This window comes from Cyprinodon tularosa, unplaced genomic scaffold (assembly GCF_016077235.1).
Source record: "Cyprinodon tularosa strain WSP-4 unplaced genomic scaffold, ASM1607723v1 ctg509, whole genome shotgun sequence".
NCBI lineage: Eukaryota > Metazoa > Chordata > Actinopteri > Cyprinodontiformes > Cyprinodontidae > Cyprinodon > Cyprinodon tularosa.
In genome coordinates this window covers 256474-271295 of record NW_024039240.1, presented here as the reverse complement: position 1 = coordinate 271295, position 14822 = coordinate 256474, and the positions used below count along the sequence as shown (strand labels likewise).

General features: G+C 39.2%; 1 protein-coding gene across 8 annotated transcripts in view; it reads left to right on the top strand.

Moving 5' to 3' along the window:
• The window catches only part of LOC119795311 (disco-interacting protein 2 homolog C), a 240853-nt gene that overhangs the window by 77768 nt on the left and 148263 nt on the right, over positions 1 to 14822 (top strand). For 2 of the 8 annotated variants that reach the window (XM_038303237.1, XM_038303236.1), the window contains exon 1: positions 4014 to 4332. The exons of 3 other annotated variants lie outside the window; for them this stretch is intronic. In XM_038303237.1, coding sequence (XP_038159165.1) covers positions 4107 to 4332 — 226 coding nt within the window. In that variant the 5' untranslated portion in view covers positions 4014 to 4106. Of the gene's footprint in view, positions 1 to 4010; positions 4333 to 14822 lie in introns of those variants that run through there. 3 more of the 8 variants (XM_038303235.1, XM_038303234.1, XM_038303238.1) reach the window with 3 other exon arrangements.

Below are 14822 nucleotides of genomic sequence, written 5' to 3'. Positions count from 1 at the left end.
TCATCCCACAGCTGCTCCTTTCTATTGGGATCCAGTGAAGGCTGCTGCGGGACAGCAAGCAAATTCTGCTGATCAATAAGCCATCCGGACACGACTCACGTTTGGAAAGCAGTTCTATTCAGCATCTCATCTGAAGGCACTTCACAGAGAAAATTCAGGCTAGTTAAACTTTTCTACTTCAGAAAAACCAGTTAATTTCATCAAGCCATTGACTATTTAGGATCCATTTCTCCTGGATGAGCATAATCCAGGTAACAGTTGACATTTTCTTGCATCTTGTTGACTTGGCAGCAGTTCCCTGCTCAGAGCATGGAGTGGAAAGGAAATCAGACTTTCATTAAACAAGAAAACGTCCTCTGGGATTAAAAATAGACGGACATGGTCAGTGACAACACTCTGATTGGCTCTGGCTTGTTGCACCTCCTCTGAGGTTTAACTAAAAGGCATTTTACCCCACATTCTGACCCTAAGTAAGAACATCACTTTATCTCATATCGCAGTTTTTTCAATCCTTTAAATTGATCCTGTAGTTTTTCATTTTGACATGATTTATTTGGTGCTACTCACCTGTCAGCGGCCAGAGTTTTATGGCTGACCTGAGTGTGTCGTATCTCACATATGGACCCTCTCGCCTTTATGGGTCATTCCATAATGGATTGCCAGGACTCTGTTCTGTGTTTGTACAGTGGAAGAAATATTACTGCCAGCACAGTTCTTGCTGTAGGTGTGTGCATGCACATGCCAGCTGTTGTACGCGAGCGTTTGGCCAGAAGGGCCCTGTCAACCTGCGTGCAGGGCGAAGTGAAGTGACAGATTTGGATCAGCAGGGGGGCAGGCCGGCCACTGCAAACTCTGCTGTAGTTAAATAATGTAGCACCTCTAAGTCATTCCCCTGAATTATGGAGACGGAGCTTTTGTGTTTCCTGGGAGCGTTTTTATTGCGACACAGTCGGTCTGCGCCTGACGGCCCCGGGAAAGAGACCCAGCAGCGACATCAGCCCATCAGGCTGTCTGGAGGTCAGTCTGGGAGAGGCTGCGGGCTGACAGAGACGCCGTTAACGAGGTAACACCTCCATGCTTGCAAGAGTTTCGTCTTTTTCACTTATTATTTAGACTTTGTGAAATAAAGTCCTTGCATGATTCTTTGGTTTTAAGCAGTTAGTGAAATCAAAAGATTTTAAATCCTTTTGCACACATTATTCACTTATATTCCTTATATCATCTTAAGTTGTTTGTTTCTTCCAGCACTTATGTAATCCATGTTTGACTCATGGCAAATAAAAATCATTTTCGTTGGAAGAATAAGTCACAAGTTGTTCATTTTCAGGAGGTAAAGAGGCGACAGCGGCTTTAATCAGAGCAGACAGCAGTGAAGTGTACAATTAGAGGACATGGTTACAGTTATAATGTAAGTTATTTAGACGGTGTGTGGCCAGATTGGGACACAGTACCACCTGCCTTGCACATATCTAGCTACTCTTTGCTTTCACACATTCACCAACTGACAGCAGCCGATAAGAACCCTTAAAGGTCGCGTGAGTGCGTGCGGTCCGGTCTGAGTTATTGCCTCTGACACCTGATGTCAAAAGAGTGGACTTCCTCGGCAGGAGTCACAGCCCTGCACGTCCTCTTTAATGTCACCTCCTCTATAGCTGCTGTCCAAACTCCTTTATGTGATTATATGCTTTTAATATAAAGGGATGTGTGGGTTTCTATTGGGAAAACTTCACGTGTAGTTGTCTAACTCGGAGAACCGGCTCTCTAACATTTTCTGTTATTAATAGAGGACAACATTGATGTCTGAGAGCTGTTTTTGTAGAGCTGTCCTGTTGCAGTCACCATTATTATACAGCTAGCATGGTGACTAATGACCACATTTATGGTCGGAATCGGCTGTATTGGGTAATTTTTATAGCTTGACTTTCACTTGGGTATCATTCTAAGGCATGAAATCAATCACAGTTATTGTTTATGGTGATTTTAATTTAGGAAAATCTGAATTGTTCTCACCAGTCCACTCCTTGTGCAACCATAGCTCAGACATCAGCTGATCGCCTGTTGTTCTTCAATGTCTTCTCATCACTGATAATCTAGCCCGCAGTGTACTACCACCAGCTGCAGACATTTAGTGTTTTGTAAATGAAGGTCACCATGCAGATGGGATGATTGAAATCAAAGCTGGTTAAAAAAATTGAATAATCGGATTTGGTTGGAAATAAATCAAAGATTAGATTTTTTAACCATATTGCCAAGCACTAGTATACACACATTGTTTTTAGAAAGGAGAAGAAAAGGTTAAGTTAGTGCAAATATGCATGGTATCGTCATGCGTAGCAGCGTTCTGGAAATCTGAGGGGAAAGTAAACGTATAAACTGCCTCTGTCCAGGATGTGTGGGGTCTGCAGAGATGTTTGATGCCTTTTGCCTAAACCTGTGCAATCCTGATAGAACAGAGGTCATGATTGGACCTGTCCTCTTTCACGGATGAACATATGGCTAAATGAGTGAATAATAGCATTGCAGAGAATGGCTTACTTCGCACATGGGCATATACAAATATGTTTAGTGAAATAAAAAGTTCCTAAAACTTATTTCTTTCCCAGGTATTGATTCCAGTCTGTTTTTTTGACATTAGGAACCTCCAGGTCGTAATCGTTGTTTTCTTTTGCTTTATCTGAGACTTGAGTCGTGGGGGCAGCAGACTTCCCTCTGAGGATGGAAAATTATTTTAATGCAGAGGAAATGAGTCTCATACCAGCAAATATTAGAACATCTAAATGATTGCCTACCAGTATACAAAAGAAGTTTCTCCTTTTAAAGGTATTGCTCAAAAAAAAGCAACTTCGGTTGAATAAAAGTCAAGATGTTCAGGATCAGAAGAGCAAAGTGCTGCTTGCAGGGAACTTTAAAACCCCTGAAATTGACCTGATTCCAACCAAACGTCAATGGAAAGAATAAGATCTGAATGGTAAGAATGAGTTTTCTGAAATGTTGACATTTTGAGACAGATTAACAAAGAAAGTATCAAAATCACACAAGTAATCCATGAGACGCGTTCCTACCTTTAAATCAATTAATGAGCTGATTCGTTTAGATTTCTCTGTACTTACCAATTACCTGGGTTGAGTTTGACCATTAGTGATACAGACTTAGAGAAAAAAAAGTTCATTAATATAGCCGCTGTATGCAGAATAATTCAGCCTTAAGACTTATTACGGTTTACTTCTGTGAAATGGTTCCTGTTTAGTGACTTTTACTTTTCTTTTTGCTTCTGAATCACCTTTGATTGAATCCTTAGTGAAGTCAGCCATGCTGGACTGATTATTCTGTAATTATATCATCTGAAACCTGTACTCTGTGCAAACAGAAAATTTGAATAATTGGTTTTCTAAAAAGAAACGGTTACAGAGATGTCTCATTCTGTGAGCTGAAGGTGTCAGATTTAAAGTTTGCAATGATTCCTGTGATTAGTTGAAGTGTTATTGCTCATTTTCTTTACAGCCTCCACCTTCCCTCATCACTTGGGGTTAAAACTTTTGAATGTGTAAATAAATTTTTAACTTGGTAAGAAAAAAACCCCAAAAACAGATGGATTCTTTTTAACCATGCAACTTCTTCAGTTAAGGTCTGAATCAGTGTTTAATGTTGCTGATTTGAGATCTTGGGTAGAAGGATCGGCTTTAGATGTAGTTGCATAAGTTGCCTGCTAATTATGTTTGATAAACTATTGAGTTGGAAAATAAAGAATCCAATTTTAGAGGGGTGTGGTCACCCTCATTCATCATTTAGCCGCACCCCTGTAAATATAGAAAGCATCTAATTAATAATGTTTATGGAGTTTTTACTTTAAATTATTTAAAATAAATGCATTTTATGTCCAAAGAACATCATCATCCCTTTACACGAGGGTTTATGTCGAGTTATGTGTGACACTGGAGTCGGACGGAGAGTCAGAAAAAAAGGGAATACACTGGAGATCAAATAAAGGATGAAAGAGACGACAGCAGAAAGGTAGATGCACAGAAGACGGACGGGGAAGTGCGCGGCAGGTCAGACCGTCAGAGAGCAGGGATGCGGAGAGCGCTGAGAGGTCCCCCGGTGCGGAGATGAACCAGTGTCCCCCAGCAGGACAAGGGGAAGGATCTATCAGCGGCTTTTGTTCCAGAGCGTGTTATTGTTGTTTTAGGCAGCATGAAAGATTCGCAGAGATGAAAAGAGAGGCTGGCTGGCGAGGAGAAGGCTGCTGTGATGGAGACGCCGGTGTAGCTGTAACGGACTGGGAGGAGCTGAGGTTGTCCTCCAGATTAACAGAAATACAGCAGGCTGAAGGAGGTAGGGTTTAAACTGCGCTAAAAGAAAAAAAAACAGTTAAATGTCTGCATGATCATTACCAGTAACCTGATGGGATATAGGAAAAATAGGAGCAGGATTAAAAGTTTAACAAATGAGGAAAAGCTGGAAATAATTTATTATACATTTGTTGTCTAGTTGGGCTTTAATATGAAACATTCTATTACCTAAAAAAAAAAAAGATGAATTCCCTGATTTTCCTTCAGCATTTTAATCCCTCTACATTTTCGGTGCTCATAGTTATGCTGCTGTTCACATACGTGCCTGAAGTAACATTGCATTTGGATTAAACTCTGCATTAACATGCTGGTTTTGCAACAATGGGACTTTTCTAGATTGAGTAAATGAAGGCATGAGAGGTACATCTTAACCTGCACCAAAACCTACAACCTACAACCTTGAAGTGTTTTCGACATCAGACAATGATGGCATGAAATGACACTAATCCGGTCGCAGCTGTGGTTTATTCTGCAGGATTACAAGTTCCTCTATGTAGTTTAAAAATGCATAGAAAAGATTTCACTCTAGCACTTTTCTGCCCTTTGCTCTCACACAGCCTGGACTTCTGCAAAAACCAAAAGTTAAAAACTCCAAAGCAATGTCCCCTGACCCAGGAGGGGGAAGTTATTTCTGAGGGAACGGTCCCAGCTGTTCCCTTAGTTGGATAACAGGAATCTCCGTGTCAGAGTTTTGTTGTTGCAAGCAGAACGCAGCATTATCAGCATAGCAGAGGTTCCTAAAGTCATATCCATCACCTACTGAGAGATTTGTTTTTGAGTCTCCCAGTTAACCAGTTCATGTTGTTAATGTGATTAGCAGTATGACGGTTAGCTCCACTGGTATACCTGCTAATTCTAGGCTGGAAGAAGTTGCAATAATTTCACTGTAATATAATTTAAGTGCAGAAGAGCGAAAGGTTGCTCCACTTGTGTGGGCTTTCCTCTCCTTATTCAGGCAATCACTGTTATCTCTATAGAGCTCCTGTGCTATTCATGTCCGCTGTGACAGAGTGCAATCAGCTTTGAGAGAGAACATGCTGCTCCTTGTTGAGAGTGGTTCTTGCTTATGTGATAAAGTCTTAACCTCTCGTCCTAAATATTTTATCAGCCGTACAATAAGCTGCTGACACACTTTATTTTGGTAAATTTGCATCGGATGTGAGTAGGCTGCACTGCTTTCACTGTTACCTTGCAGCCGCAAGTTCCCAGGTTCTAATCCTGGCCTGGCGTCTCTCTGCATGGGTTAATTAGTGTTCCTAAAATGCCTTTGGTTATAAAAGTGTGCTTGGTTGTCTTGAGCATCTCTGAGTGCATCCATGTACCCTGCTGCTCGCCCAGGGACTGCTGAGGACAGATATATTGGTAAAAGTGTCACAATTTTTACATTTTTACCATTTTTACTGACAGATATATAGTTGTTGGATAAAAAAAATAGAATTTAAAGAATTGTTTAGTTTTGAGACCATTGATTAATACATTCAAAGTAAATTTTATTTTTCGCTAAAGTTCACAAAATTAGGTTAGACTTGTAATTGCATTGACCCAACGATAAAGACAAATTTTATCTGATTTATTTTGAGTTCCAACAGATGTCATCGGAAGACATTTTACTGAGCAAACAGGTTCATATTATATGAAATCATCATCTTCTGACACGCTTAATCCAAAGTGGGGTCGCGAGGGGTGCTGATCTCCAGCTGTCTATGGGCGAGAGGCGGGGTCCACCCTGAACAGGTCGCCAGTCTATCGCAGGACAACACAGAGACAAACAGGACAAACAACCATTCACAAACACACTCACACCTAAGGAGAATCAGAGAAGTCAATTAACCTAACAGTCATGTTTTAGGACTGTGGGAGGAAGCCGGAGTACCCAGAGAGATCCCACTCATGCCCAGGGAGAACATACAAACTCCATGCAGAAAGAATCAAACCCAGAACGTTCTTGCTGCAAAGCAACAGTGCTACCCACTGCCCCACTGAGCAGCCCACTAGATGTATTAAAATTACCTTAAATGCATTTAGAATTAGAGATGAAATCCATCAAAATATATGAAGCTATAGATTACATTCAATTAGATAAAAAAAATTATTGGATTAAATGTAATCTATCGCTATAATCTATGACATAAAGTAAATCCCAAGTCTTAAAGATAAAATGTCAGACCACAATACTGCTGAATAGTAAGACACAGATGTAGTTTGTGTGGCTTGCTTTTAAACAGCCGTACCCTGATCTGTAAACTAACAGTGACACTTTAATGGAAATGTAAGTTCGGTTTTTTTAAAGGTCAATTTGATTCAGTTGAATCCTGATTAATAGTGCGGCTGCCAATTGAAAAACTTCAAAACGGACTGATCATCTGATTTACATTGAATTATTGCTTAAACAGTTCATTTTCAACAAAAACCATCAGCTACATTAAGAACTAAGTTTTTTTTTGAAAGAGCAGCAAGGATATGACGACGTTGTTTCCATGAAATTCTGAAATCCGATCACATTGCTTCATTTCTACTGAACATTATGACGGGTTTCTAATGCTGAGGCTGGGTGACTTTTGCTGGGCCTGCAAATATATTTGCTGTTTTGGTTCTTTCTTGTTTGCATGGAAAGATTGAAATGTCTTAAATGTTTCTGCAACCAGTCATCATACAGTAATACAGGTGGTACCTGTTGGCTGAGGTTTGCTGTACCAGACTGTGAGTTACAATAAGGATTTATGTTGTGCTAATTAAGATAGATCTCAACCCAATGATCGGTTCCTTTGCAGGCTGAAAAGGTTCAACATTTAGCTGAAATATCCCTAGAGCAAAATTAGATTTAACAATCTAAAGCAGAAAAGAGAGGGCTGTTTTTAGTTGTGTTCTGAAAGACTTTTAACATCCAACAAAAGGTTTAAAGCTTTTGGTTGATCTGCATAGGCATGAGTTTCCATTCAAGCTTTGAAAAACAAAACAAAAAGCAAACAGGCGTCTTCAGTGGTATTTTCAAGCTACATGAATTGTCATGAAACATTTTCATCTTGCTGAGGAATTATTTTGTTTTTTAGTTTCCATCAAAGGAAAATATGTCTTCTGGTGTCTGTTTCCTTCTACTTCCTGTTGAATTTTTGTCCCTTTGGATGTTTTTCCTCCTGCACTTCTTTTGACAACGTCATCCAAAGGTCCTCACCTTATTTTACCAACATTAATGATGCTCTGTAAGCTCTCTAACACACTCCTAGACCTCCTATGCACTTTGAAATCAGTCAGGGTCCTGAACAGTTCACGCTTTTCTCTAAAGCTGGGTGATTAAAAAATATTTTTTTAACTAAACATATCTGTGATTCTCTGGTGTTGGCCTTGCTCTTTGACTTAAATCAGTTTTTTATTTGGGCTACATTTATTACAGCATGTAACTAAAACACCAAACATGGATGACTTCTTATAGCTACTTGATGTATTAAGTTCTTTAAGCAGCTGTTGTTGTTTTTCAAGAGAAGATTTCCCATTTTCTTGTCTCGGTTTTACATCTCAAGCCGTTACAGAGTTTAGTGTAATCTTTGCAGACAATAACATCTGTTCCCATATTGTAGAACAGAGGGGGGTTTGTTGGACTGTAATGGATAGATGTAACATAATACAGAGATGACAGCAGCTTGATGTAGACAGCGTTCTTGAGTTTTTGCTCCTCCTGCTTTACCTTTAGCCCACATTTCCTTCCCTCCTCTGACTCCTGCAACGAGACGATGGACAGGAGGTGCTGACAGAGCTGAACACTGATTCGCTGTGTGACAGAGGAGGTCAGATCCTCTGAGGTCAGGTTTCAGATGTGCTCAAAGGGCACATATGCCCGGCGCTTCCTCTGTTATACAGCCAGACAGAGCAGAAAACGATAAGAATCCTGCTCGCCGTGGCTCTAAAACAAGAAGCTTGGCTTACCTCTCTGGTGTTCAGACCAATTCAAGCCATGTTATTGTTTTCCTGCTGGGGAAATTATGTTTGGTGCAATAAAACTTAAAGGCTTAGCGGGTACATCTAGAGATAAAACTTAGATTGAACTTCCTGTGCAGACATGTTTCTCAATAAAGAAACTGGACAAGCTGCTGAAATAAGCTCATTGCTCACCTTTACTGAGTCATCTAAAGAACCACTAAAAGCCACCTGCTGCAGACAGGATATGTTCAAACATGATCTACAGGCTAACAAAAGCTAAAACAAGACATCTAATAATTCATTTAAAAAGCAGGTACAGCAAGTCGCTCTTTATGGTACGACTTCCTGCCATGTCTTTCCTCCCTCCCTCTTTATTCTCTATGGAAGCTTTTCCCACGTAGGCTGATTTTGCACCGGCTCACATGGGATATTTCCACATGCTGTACTCCACAGTGCATGGTGATAAGATTTTCAGATAAAGAAGCTGTTTTTGCTGGTTGTTGAATTGTCATTCAGGCTGGAACCTCTCTGTCTCAGATCCTGCCTACTGGGCTGGGGGTGTTTTACAGCGTTGGACCCATTAGGGTGGTCAGTTTCAATTCAGTTTATTTATATAGCGCCAATTCACAACACGTCATCTCAAGGCACTTTACAATTCAACCAGATCATACAGTCAGACTTTTCCAGAGTTTTCTGTCTAAGGAAAACCAGCTGATTACATCGACTCATTGACTCAAATACAATCCCTCACACTAAGCATGCTTGTAGCGACAGTGGAGAGGAAAAACTCCCTTTAAACAGGAAGAAACCTGCAGCAGAACCAGGCTCAGTGTGAGCGACCATCTGCTGCCATCAGTCATTGGATGCTTGTAATAACATAGTTTCTTGAAAACTCGGCTCTAGCAGCATTTATTTTTTCTTCATGAACAGTGCCACATACATCTGTGTTTAAAACTTAACTCAGAAAGAAAAAAAACAACAAAACAAAGGAAGAACAGCTTGGGTTAATCAATGGCTAAAGATATCAGTGTCTGGTCTGGCTTGATCCAAATACCTCAAATTGTAGCTCGTACCTTTAGTTTCTACTGCTTATCTTATTCTTTCACTAGTCAAAGGTAAGAACACTATTCAAGGTAGGAAAGGAGCTCCGAACTGCAGAGCTTAAAGCACACTGGCTTTAGTCTTCCGGATATAAATACGATGCTCGTTCTGTCACACAAAGGATCAGAGTCAATTGTATAACATCAAGTGGCGGATAGGAATGTCAGGAGGCATCCTGCTTCCTCTTCCTAGCTCCTTCCTTACAGCATTATTCATATAGCACGTCTTGTGGTGACCACATCCATCCATCCATCCATCCATTTTCTGTCACGCCTATCCCTGCTGGGGTCGCGAGGGGTGCTGGTGCCTATCTCCAGCTGTCTAGGGGCGAGAGGCGGGGTGCACCCTGGACAGGTCGCAGTCTATAGCAGGGCAACACACAGACAAACAGGACAAACAACCATTCAGTAAGAGAAACCAATGAACCTAATAGTCATGTTTTTGGACTGTGGGAGGAAGCCGGAGTACCCGGAGAGAACCCAGGCATGCACAGGGAGAACATGCAAACTCCATGCTAAAAACCGCAGGCTGGGAATCAAACCAGGAACCGTCTTCCTGCTACCCACTGTTCCACACAGACGACTTTAGAACATGAAATATGACCAGTTTATTGTGACCTTAAGCATGTTTGACCCATTTTAGAATGACACCAGGCGTAATGGAAAAATATATGATTTATATAATGTATAGAAGTGTGATTATTTTTTTATATATTCAGTTCACCCTTTGTGTACCCTTACAGTGACTTGCTGTTTATCTTTATATACTCTTGCAGCAAAATGCCATACAGCATGGCAGCATTTCAGACTGTGCTGATGTCACGGCTGCAGCGCCCTACATCCATATGAGCCCAGTTAGGCTCAGACATATTTCCCTTTTAGCCTTATGGTTTTCAAAACAGTGAAATGACTGGAAATAATGATACTTTATTGTAGCACTACCATTTCCTTTCTTTAAAAGAGAAATACTTAAGGAGCTTTGAGAAAAATGTGATGACATCCTGTGGCAAAGCTCCAGAGTGTCAAATACCCTCCAGCTGCTTATGTTATGAAACAAAGCAATGATTGTGCCTGAGCAACATCTACAATAAATATTTCTAAACAAACATTATGGCTGAGGGTTGGACAGCAGCGCTGTTGGAGCAGCAGGGTCCTGCAGCAAATCCTGAAGGAGTTTGTCTGGAATGAGTTTGCATGTTCTCCTCGTTCATGAGTGCTTCATTTCTTCCCAGAGTCAGAAAACATGTCTGTTTGGTTAACTGGTTTCTCTAAGTTGTCTTCATATGTGTAAGTGTGTGTGTGGGTGAGTATGCCTGTCCTTCCTGCAGTTCTCTGTATAGCCCTATGATTTCTGAATATACTACAGCTCCTCCATGAAAGGACACGCAGCTATTCACTATTGCTCTGTTTAGAAATAAATTTTACATTTTAATGCAACATGAAGCTGGATCTCATTTTATCTCCTTATTTCAGAGCCAAATAAATCCAGAAAAATAAACACATGTACACCAATTATGTATTCTTCCAAAACAACTGATTTAATGGGTGTAAAATCAGATGAGGACCAAAAGAGCCCAAACAACTACTATTTAATTTATCTATTCATTTGATTTCTTTGGCTGTATAAACAAAGTTATAATATTGCACTTCATGAAAAAGGCCTAAAACACCCTTAAAAGCTTGATACATCAAGTGCATAACAATAAATATCACTAATCGCATAGAAAAAGATGAAAAGAAGGTTGGCCAAAACCTGTTTCTATAAACTTCTCTTGGATCACATGAGTTAAGGTGATCTTAAAGAGGGAAAATCCAGCTGTTAGAGTGAGGATGCAGAAATAAAGGCTTTAAGGGTCTGTTAGCATTCAAGTTTAAAACTGTGTTCCTCCATATGGGATTAAAGGATCTTTAGGTTGGTTGTTTAACTACTTTTGCAGGCATTGCTTTTTGCAGTTGAGCAACTCTGAGGATCGAGTTCAGTCTGTCAGTCCCTTTTCCTCCTGATTTATGGCGTGTTTGAGCACTGTTTCCTCGTGTTAACATGTCATCATGTCGGTGCTGAAGTGTGTGTGGAGTTTGTTTGAGCGCACGTGTCTGTGTGGGTCGGTAACTCCTCAGGATGTCTGCGTCCTGACTGGTTTGGCTTCTCGGTTCCCTTTGGCTTTTTCCAGCATCCTGTTTTCACACACAGACACACCTGGGTCCTCATTGATCTGGACCTCGGATCATGGGACAGAAAACCTGCTGAGACCTATTCAAGTTCTACGCTAGCTTGGTTTTCACACACTAAAACTTTTAGATTTTTGTATAAACAGCATCATTATTTTTAGAGGCAGGTTGACCTTTTTAAATTGATGTTTTAGAAGCTGAACTGCAAGTTTTTTCTCTAGTAAAAACAAAGCCTGTTACCTGTTTAGGTGCCAAAGGTACCAAAAAAGCTACAGCAACCACGCCCTCTGCTGAGATCGTACATAAATGCAGCAGAGAGGAGGTTCTATTACTGCTTTATGCCTTAGCCAAAAACTGAAAGCAGCCTATCATTTAGTATTCAAAAGCACACATGGCTTTCCTTTCAATGTTAGAATTGACAGGAACAGGGTACACATTGGCTTTATTTTGAGTTAAGGCCAAAACCTTTCAAACTCAAGGAAATTAGATTTATTGTTAATACCATATGTGCCGATTTAAAGACAAGGATGATCAACTTTATTGGTCATACTGTATGTACATTTGACAACGTTTATCTTATGCATTTAACCCACCCCTCAAGCAGAGGCTTAGCCCCTCAGTGGCTATTTGTTGGGTTTGAACCCAGTATGTTGCAGCCTTTTTCAGAAAGTCAGTGTTTTGTTCTTTCTGTCCATTTGGCCATCAATTCACTATGATGATGGTAAACCATATATATATATATATATATATATATATATATATATATATATATATATATATATATATATATATATATATATATATATATATATATATATATATATATATATATATATATAGTAAAACGATTTGGGTAAAACGTGTCTTTCAATTCTTATGGGCTTAAAGCAGGGGTGGTCAAGTCCAGTCCTCAAGAGCTACAGTACCATCCTGTAACTTGTAGATGCATCTCTTCTCTAGCACACCTGAATCGAAAGGCTCAGTCCCCTCATTTAGCTCAGGTAGTCATGGTAACGAGCCACTTATTTGATTCAGGTGTGTTAAAAATGGGGCGCAACAAAAAGTTGCAGGATGGTAGCTCCTGAGGACTGGACTTGAGCACCCCTAGCCTAAAGGAATCAAACCCAGCTAATGATCGTTTAGCTTCTTTCCTCTGGTATTTTTACCTTTTAACTTTGCTGCGTCTTCCCTGATGGAAAGTCTTCTTTCCATCACCCTAATCTGCAGCTCCCTCAACAGATTCTTTATTTAAATATAAATCAAGACTCTGGTTGCACCAATGCACCCATTACTTCCAGTTAGGGGCGGGCATTTCTTAATTTTCTAACAACTAATCTTTCGACAAATTTTTCAATAAGTAGAAGAAAAAAAAATCCCTACTGCTGGGGGTTGGCAGAGTAGTCGCCTGTGGTGACGCCAAGTAAAAAAAAAAGTTATATTTATACTATGTGTGCGTGTGCTCATATGATAAACCCTCTGTCTGTTGCCGTCTCGAAATCACAAAAATGACAATAAATATGCATGCGTAGTGTTGTTCAACCTTGTTTACCAAAACATCACCAAAGAGTGGAGGGGGTCGCTTAACATCCAAAGACAGTCGATCATCCTACTTCACAAGATTTATAAAAAGCACATGCTAACTAGGCGTTTTTAACAGTAATCAACTACTGTAAGGTGGTCTTGTTCTTTTCAGAAGCATCCTCAACAAGTCCTGTTTTTCTTTTAAGGTGCTTCTGCAGCTGTTTGCTCAGATCAAAATAAATACGGCTGACAAAATGATAGTCATCGATGGAAAAAAATCTGTCGATGCATTTTCATCGTCGACTAAACGCAGCAGCACCGATTTATTGTATGGTTTATCGTTAGCGTGATAAGTTAAAAAATTCCAGAAACTGGGTTATTTGTCATAATTGTTGTTTTTTTTTCTTTTTTTTCCATTGGGGTCTTTAACAATTAAACCAGGTGATATAAATCATACTATTCATGTTACTGCTGTCCTGAGGAAGATTCATGGAAACATTTATTTTTCATGACTATTTGTGATTTTGAGGAAGTGAGTGCAGAGGTTAGCAGACACAGTTACCAAAAAAAAAAACACTGAAGGAGCACTGTTTTATTTATTTTATCGTGATCACAAAATATCACACAATATTGAGATAGCTGTTGCTAAACCTCAACATAGAAAACTATATTGGAAAGGAAAGCAGGCAAGGGCTGCCCTCAAATATCCCCTGCATTGTTTTTTATTGTTTAAATTATATGTAAGGGTTGTATAGTGATTGTGGTAAATCTAAAACTCTGGTTAGTATTTGCAGATTTCAGTTTAGTTTGTATATTTAGTTTATCTGTTTTCATTGAACTTGTGACTGGAGCATTTAGTTGAGACTATGAGGTGAATTTTCCAGGTTTTTTTAAGGCGTGTCCCTTCACATTGCCTGCTGGCTGAATAAATAAACCTTAAGTCTCCCGTTACAACAGGTGCAAGTTTATCCGTTTTTATCTAACTGTAATAATACACCGGTTATATTGTGTCCTATAACAGTATTACCATTAGATTCTGAGATTTTTGTTTCATTAAGAAGTTTAAAATCAAAGCTTTTCTGTTTTTTGTTTGTCCATCAGTTGAACAAACATCCAGTTGTCTAAACCTCGGCCTTCTTTTTTAAACAAGATAACACATTTCTCATTTTTGTCAAAATAAAAATATACAAACATAATAAAGAACGCAAACAAGCAGATCATATTTACTTTATCCGAATAGTTATTTTTCCTAGTTTCTTTCAGTATGATTAGAGGAAATTGCTAAATAGAAAATGTATAAGAAATCATTCTTATAATTGGAATTTTTTTAAAGCCGTGCTGATATTTTTATTGATAGCTAAGATAATGATTGGACCATTTAAGTTTGTTATTGGTTTTTGTTCAAAGTGATGCATTTTTGTTGCAGCATGAATAAGCAACCGTTGTTCTGAACATTTAGCATAAAACATGCATTTATGTTATTTTGTTTATAGCACATGGCTTCAAGATAAAGTTTCTAACAATAAACATTTAAGTGTTTATTGTTAGAAAAACTTTTGCCAACTTTAGTTTTTGAGATGAAATATGCTATATAATATGAGACTGAAGTTAGCTTCTGAAGATTAGCATTTAGCTTTAGCATAAGTTTTTTACATTAACTACAGAAGTATATTTTATTATAGTGACATTATAACTTTAAGATCAATTACAACTTAAGGGAACGTAACTTACAACTTATACTTAAACTTTTAACTTAAGGAATTCATAC